The sequence below is a fragment of the Neurospora hispaniola genome (assembly GCF_033458365.1).
Source record: "Neurospora hispaniola strain FGSC 10403 chromosome Unknown B0T23scaffold_2, whole genome shotgun sequence".
Taxonomy (NCBI): Eukaryota; Fungi; Ascomycota; class Sordariomycetes; order Sordariales; family Sordariaceae; genus Neurospora; species Neurospora hispaniola.
This window is the reverse complement of record NW_026944407.1, coordinates 1,122,092-1,128,405: the sequence shown is the minus strand read 5'-3', so window position 1 is coordinate 1,128,405 and position 6,314 is coordinate 1,122,092. Positions and strand designations below refer to the sequence as shown.

Below are 6,314 nucleotides of genomic sequence, written 5' to 3'. Positions count from 1 at the left end.
CCAAGTGATGCGCGATCTCTTCCCATCTTAAACAACATAGAGGGACTCGCCATGATAAATATCGAGAGCGACGATGATGCTAACTGGTCTCCTTCCGCATAGATGGCCGCCTCCCGCACTGCCACCCGCACTCTCCGCGCTCTGCGCACCTCGACTCGTCCTGCGCTCACTGCCGCGCCCCGCGCTGCTTTCCGCCAGGGTGGTCGTCGTCTTTACTCTTCTGAGCCTGCCAAGTCCGGTGGCTCCAACATCTGGGCTTGGGCTATCGGTGCCGGTGCTCTCGGTGCCGGCGGTCTGTGGTATCTCAACCAGGACGGCGCTTCCGCCACCCCCAAGGTTTTCGCTCCCAAGTTCGACGACTACCAGGCCGTTTACAATGAGATTGCCTCTCGCCTCGAGGAGAAGGATGACTACGACGACGGCAGCTACGGCCCCGTCCTCGTCCGTCTCGCGTGGCACGCCAGCGGCACCTATGACAAGGAGACCGGCACTGGTGGCTCCAACGGTGCTACCATGCGCTTCGCTCCCGAGTCTGACCATGGTGCCAACGCCGGCCTGAAGGCTGCTCGTGACTTCCTCGAGCCTGTCAAGGGTAAGCTGCCACCATTCTTGAATTGTGGGATTTCAACTTACTGACGTCCTAAACAGCCAAGTTCCCTTGGATCACCTACTCCGATCTCTGGATCCTCGGCGGTGTTTGCGCCATCCAGGAGATGCTTGGCCCCCAGATCCCCTACCGCCCAGGTCGCCAGGACCGTGATGCTGCTGGTTGCACTCCCGATGGCCGTCTTCCTGATGCCTCCCAGGCTCAGGACCATCTCCGCAACATCTTCTACCGCATGGGCTTCAACGATCAGGAGATCGTTGCTCTTTCCGGTGCTCACGCTCTCGGCCGCTGCCACGCAGATCGCTCCGGCTTTGACGGCCCCTGGACTTTCTCCCCCACCGTTCTGACCAACGATTATTACAAGCTGCTCCTCGACGAGAAGTGGCAGTGGAAGAAGTGGAACGGCCCCAAGCAGTACGAGGACAAGAAGACCAAGTCCCTCATGATGCTCCCCGCCGATATGGCCCTCATCCAGGACAAGAAGTTCAAGCAATGGGTGGAGAAGTACGCCGCCGACAACGAGCTCTTCTTCAAGGACTTCTCCAATGTCATTGTCAAGCTCTTCGAGCTCGGTGTTCCTTTCGCCGAGAACTCCGAGCGCTGGGTCTTCAAGACCGTCAATGCTTAGGTCAGTTTTTCCAGCACCTAGCCACAAGCATGACGGACTAGAGGAAGACGCGCAATCGAGTCATACCATGACTTGGTCTTGGGGAGCGCTTGGAAAGAATTATTGGGTCAGCGATACAATCACGATCGTGCCCAGATGTTTGATGGATGGGGAAACAGTTATGATGAGCCTGCAGCAGAAAGAGGATTCTGGAAAAAAGTGTTGAGGGTTCAGATGAGGAAGGGCATAGACTTTCAAGCTACCTCCTCGTGTATATCATATCTCGGCATACTCACTTCCTTTTCCTCATGGGTTTGAGAGTTACTTACAGGCGCGTTTTGTGTTTTAGATGTTAGCGAGGACAAGATTTCGTGTCTTAATATCGATACCTTTTTCTTTTGCGATCTCGTTTCGTTCATCCTCCATTTGTGAGTGAATTGTTCAATGAGATGAGGAGTAGAATCATATCAAGGTGCGCCGCAAATAGCGACAGGATTGTTTTTTGAAGTCATCCTTGAGTTCAGATATCAACGTGTCCTTCGATACAGCTTGAGAGGAGAGAGGGGGGGGGAGGGGCTGAAAGTCAAGGTTGACTCGATCGGTTGGATCCTTGGGGACGGATAGGTCAGATCTAGTCGCCATCGTCCCGTCGATGGTTCATCGGTAGTCAATTGGTGAAAACCATCCCGTTGTGGTCCCAGGCTCTACAGGAAGCGGGGAAGGCAAATCGTGGGCCATGGTGACGAATGGGTGACCTGGGCAAGCGACAACCCGTACACGAGGTCCGTCCAATTCCAAGCAATCATATTAGCTTCCCCCGCATTCTCCATCTTCCACTTGGACCCTGGCAATCCTGACTCGCAGCCCACAGCCTCGCAGCCCTACCGGAACCCCATAATGTAGTGTATGTATGCATACCTTGATTTACGCGTGGGGAGAGGTTTTGAAAATCTTGTGGGGTTTGATAGTTAGTGAAGCACAGCATTATGCACCGCTTCACATCACGGCCCCTCTGGATTTCTGATTCCACGAGGCGAGTCAACTCAACTATCCCTAATGAAAGTGCACTGCACAATTAGAACCCTAGGAGAAACTGCATACGGCCTACATCTCAAGTGAGGGAATGAAGGGGGCGAGGTTATCTAAGGAGGTCAAGTTTGGGAAAGCTGTTGTATCCATTTGACTTCTCTAGTCAGTTGATCATCTCAGCGGCAGCGTATCGCCCGAGCATGGCGTCGTGATTGAGTTGATTGCGAGTGATGGCCCTATGTGGTGATTCTCTCAGCTTCACTGAAAGGTGCAGCTAAATCCCAGGGTTAGGGTCACATACTAGTATCTTCGGCTTTAACTTGACGTCAACTTTTCAGTGAACTTTTCCTCTTATAACTGAACCTCGGAACCGAGACTCCTCTAAAGAGCTTGCCATTTGCCGCGAATTAACCACCGCCATGGCCTCCCTTCGCACTGCGGGCATGCTTCGGCATCTCGCACACCCTTGCTCTCACGTCCGTACGCTGCGCGCCTCCAACCAACGACGATGGGCTCAAGTTCACGATGTGCGCTTCCTCGCCACGACGCAGCAACCGCGCAGTGTCATCGAGAAGTACCGCCAAAAGTTGGAGAACAAGGCCAAAGAGGAGGGCCTGCCTGATATCGACGCTCTCAAACAGGCATACAAGGACAAGATTGAGCGCCTGCGCAAGGAAACCGACGCTGCAACTAAACTACCGGGTGCTCCCGCTCCAGCTACCCCCACTGCTGCTGATGCTGCTGAGTTGGATGCTACCACAACAACCACAACCGAAGCTGCCAAACCTTCTTCCAATGCCACGCCAGAAACGCCGAAGAAACCAGTATATTCAGGCTCCGGCTCCGGCTCCGGCTCCGGTATCAAACCGCTATCCGAGATCCTCGATATGACCAAGGCCCGCGACTTACCCATCAAGGAACTCTCCGCCATCTGGCGTCTGCGCTACGCCACCAATCCACACTCTCTGTGCGCCGTCATCCCGTCAGAGACCTACTCAGCCATGGACACGCTGGCGCGCTCGCGCCCCCAGTTCGTGCTTCCTGTGCCGCACCCGGAACAGGGCGCGGAGATCCATTTCCTGCAATGGACCTGGGACGCGGCGACGGCGACGTCGACGGTGCTGTTCACGCAGCTGGCCGAGTACAAGAACCGCGGCGAGTTTGCGCAGCCGCACACGACAGTCACGCACTACATGGACTTTAGCGTCGACAAGGGCGTCGTGCTGATGCAGGGCCAGGTCATGGAGGATAGAGGCGTCAAGCCCGAGGATGCGCAGTGGTTGCTCATGTGCCTTCAGAGGTTCTACGGCGGTTGGGATGGTACTGGTGGTGAGCAGGGCCAGCAGAGGGCGAACGAGCGCAGGAATCTGTTGGATTGGTTCGCAAGTGGTGACCAGAGGTTTAGCGTGGAGAAGCTTATGGAGGAGGCGGAGAGAATGGGTTAGATGATGGTTGGATGGGATGGTGCGGTAAATGGGCAACAGGCCGTTCGTTGTAAGTGTTCAGGTACCATCGTGTATGATATTGTGGGTGAGCGCATTGTAAGAGCGTGCGCCTCCTGGTACGAATAGAAGGCTTCAGATACCCGCCTCTGGGTTGGCAGTACAGTATACAAAAACCTACCTACTGACATATCTTTCACGTAGGCATCGACATTACATCAACCCGAAGCCAGGACAGGGCAGATTCTACATATGTACGGTACTCAAAAATCGATCTTCTCAACAAACATATCTCAACTACATCCTTTTTAGAGCTTTGATCCCGCAGCACGCTCCTCCTGCTTCACTTTGTCTCTCAGCATCCTTCGAAGAATCTTTCCACTAGGCGACTTGGGCACCTCTGCAACAAATCGAACACCTCCGCGGAGCTTCTTATGAGGAGCAACTTGCTTTGCGACGTATTCCATGATCTCCTGCGCCTTGTTATCGCTGGCTTCGATGCCTGGCCTGAGAACGACGTACGCCCGAGGCACTTCGGTAGCCTGACTGCGGTCATCGACACCAATAACGCAGACATCCGTTACATCACTGTGGCCTAGGATGAGACCTTCGAGTTCGGCTGGTGGGACGGGGAAGCCCTCTGGGAGAAAAATAAAATCAGTGATCAGTCCACGTCTGTTCGGTCACGTACCGGGTGAGAAGAAGGAACGACTTACTATACTTGATCAATTCCTTGAGACGATCCACGCAGTACATGTTGCCGTGCTTATCGATGTGGAACATGTCTCCGGTCTTGAAGTAGCCATCTTCTGAAAAGGCCTCCTTTGTGCGCTCTGGATTCTTATAGTAACCCTTGAACACATTAGGTCCCTTGATCCACAGCTCGCCAACCTATCCAACATTGTCAGTTATACCAGGTTAATTTCACGTCATCTTATCAGTAAAGGTATGTCAGGACAAAAGTACACACCTCACCATCGGCAACCTCCCTGCCCTCCTCGTCCACCAGCTTCGCCTCCATATTCGGCATCATCTTGCCGCAAGAACCCATGAACTTGGCCCACTCATCCACAGTCTGGCAAGTCACCACGGGACTGGACTCGCTCAGCCCGTAGCCTTGCTTGACCGGGATCTTGAGACGCTGCCACACGGCCTCGGTGAGCTCGCTCGTCAGCGGTGCGGCGCCCGAGTGCATGACTTTAAGGGTGCTGAGATCGTACTTGTCCACCAGCGGGCTCTTGCCGAAGGCCAGCACGATCGGAGGAGAGACGTAGAAGGCGGTGATGCGCTGGTCTTGGATCGTTTGTAGGGCCTGTTCCAGGTCGAAGCGCTCGACGACGAACATCTCCCAGCCAAGGTAGAGACACATGAACAGGGCGCAGGTGAGACCCTGTAATAGTTGTTGTTACATTGGGTTAGATCCAATTTGGTTTTCGGGATCAAGACTCGACGGAGAGAGAGAGAACTCACATAGATGTGGAAAAACGGCAGCACGCCCAAGAATTTATCACCTTCACCATCCAGCCCGCCAGTCGCAGACCAATATCGCCCATCAACATCGGCCATCTGCAAGATGTTGGACACAACGTTCAGATGCGTCAAGCACACGCCCTTGGGCAAGCCCGTCGTGCCGGAGCTGTAGACTAAAAAAACGAGGTCCTTCTCCGGGTTGATTTTGGTCTTCCTGAAGCGGGTGGGGAAGTCAACGCATCTGATACTGCGGAAATGCTTGAACTTTCCCGAAGGGTCGCTCTGCTGGCCGACCAGAACGATGCGGTCGTTGGGGATGCCGGCCTTCTTTGCCGCTTCGACAGCCGTCTTGAGGAAGGGGGCTTGCGTGACGATAGCTTTGGCGCCCGAGTCTTTGAGTTGAAAGGTGAGTTCTTCGACGGTGTAGAGCGGGTTGGCGGGCGAGACGACGGCGCCGGCCCAGATGGCGCCGAGAGTGACGATTGGGGTCTTGGCGGTTGCGAGCTGATGTTAGCAAGCCTTCTTTTCCTTCTCTTTCTTTTTCTTTTCTTCCTAGACGCGAGGGAAGAAAATAGAGTACCGGCAACGGCTTACATCAATGCTATTTGGCGTATACAAGGCGAGAACTTCACCCTTCCTCCAACGCCAAATATCCTTCATGCCTTTGCCAAAGTCGACAGACGCCGCCTTTATATGGTCCCATGTGTGCGAAAGCGTGGTGTTTTCGGCGCATGTCATCGCCCTCTTGGAGGTCGGGAAGGGAACATTCTGCTGGTCAAACACGAGAGACCAAACGTCAATGTTAGTGGGGATGTCCAAATCCTTGAAGGGTGAATTGAAAGGCATCGTGATCGGCTAGCTGGGACTTGATGGGTAGTGAGGGGCGACACGACGAGATGAGGTTTTCACTTTAATTGTTACAAATAAAGGGAGAAGAGTGTAAGTGGCTATTTGCTTGGTGTCGAAAGGTTCAGATCAGACGGAAGGACCTCAATCGATATTTCCCCAAGAAAGGAAGGGATGGATCTATTTTAAAAAGGCACAATGAATTCGGATCTTGCCGCTGGGTTCACTCAGATAGATGCAGCTGGATAGATGGGTGGCCGGGCCGGGCTTGGGAACCAATAGCGAAACCAAGCTGCAGTCGACTAAATCAAAA

At 53.9% G+C, this 6,314-nt stretch overlaps 3 protein-coding genes across 3 annotated transcripts; 2 read left to right on the top strand and 1 right to left on the bottom strand.

Moving 5' to 3' along the window:
- Positions 1-1,577, top strand: B0T23DRAFT_68828 (cytochrome c peroxidase mitochondrial precursor). Its single transcript, XM_062841649.1, has 2 exons — positions 1-592; positions 649-1,577. The coding sequence occupies exons 1-2, from the start codon at positions 103-105 to the stop codon at positions 1,233-1,235; spliced, it is 1,077 nt and encodes a 358-aa protein (XP_062695171.1). The 5' UTR covers positions 1-102; the 3' UTR covers positions 1,236-1,577.
- Positions 1,578-2,562: 985 nt separating this feature from the next.
- Positions 2,563-3,979, top strand: B0T23DRAFT_68803 (ATP11 protein-domain-containing protein). The gene has a single exon (XM_062841648.1). The coding sequence runs from the start codon at positions 2,663-2,665 to the stop codon at positions 3,686-3,688; it is 1,026 nt and encodes a 341-aa protein (XP_062695170.1). The 5' UTR covers positions 2,563-2,662; the 3' UTR covers positions 3,689-3,979.
- Positions 3,890-6,314, bottom strand: B0T23DRAFT_372988 (acetyl-CoA synthetase-like protein). The gene is made up of 5 exons (XM_062836770.1): positions 5,750-6,314; positions 5,156-5,644; positions 4,656-5,075; positions 4,402-4,576; positions 3,890-4,325 (listed from the first exon to the last, which is right to left on the bottom strand). Exons 1-5 carry the CDS (start codon positions 5,999-6,001, stop codon positions 3,994-3,996), a joined length of 1,668 nt encoding a protein of 555 aa, XP_062695169.1. The 5' UTR covers positions 6,002-6,314; the 3' UTR covers positions 3,890-3,993.

Bases quoted from the DNA above. Each gene is read 5' to 3' on its own strand.
- B0T23DRAFT_68828 (XM_062841649.1), top strand. From the start codon at position 103: ATGGCCGCCTCCCGCACTGCCACCCGCACTCTCCGCGCTCTGCGCACC. The intron at 593-648 runs GTAAGCTGCCAC...CGTCCTAAACAG, and splicing joins CTTCCTCGAGCCTGTCAAGG to CCAAGTTCCCTTGGATCACC.
- B0T23DRAFT_68803 (XM_062841648.1), top strand. From the start codon at position 2,663: ATGGCCTCCCTTCGCACTGCGGGCATGCTTCGGCATCTCGCACACCCT.
- B0T23DRAFT_372988 (XM_062836770.1), bottom strand. From the start codon at position 6,001: ATGCCTTTCAATTCACCCTTCAAGGATTTGGACATCCCCACTAACATT. The intron at 5,076-5,155 runs GTGAGTTCTCTC...CAACTATTACAG, and splicing joins TGCCGTTTTTCCACATCTAT to GGTCTCACCTGCGCCCTGTT. The intron at 4,577-4,655 runs GTGTGTACTTTT...AATGTTGGATAG, and splicing joins GGGAGGTTGCCGATGGTGAG to GTTGGCGAGCTGTGGATCAA.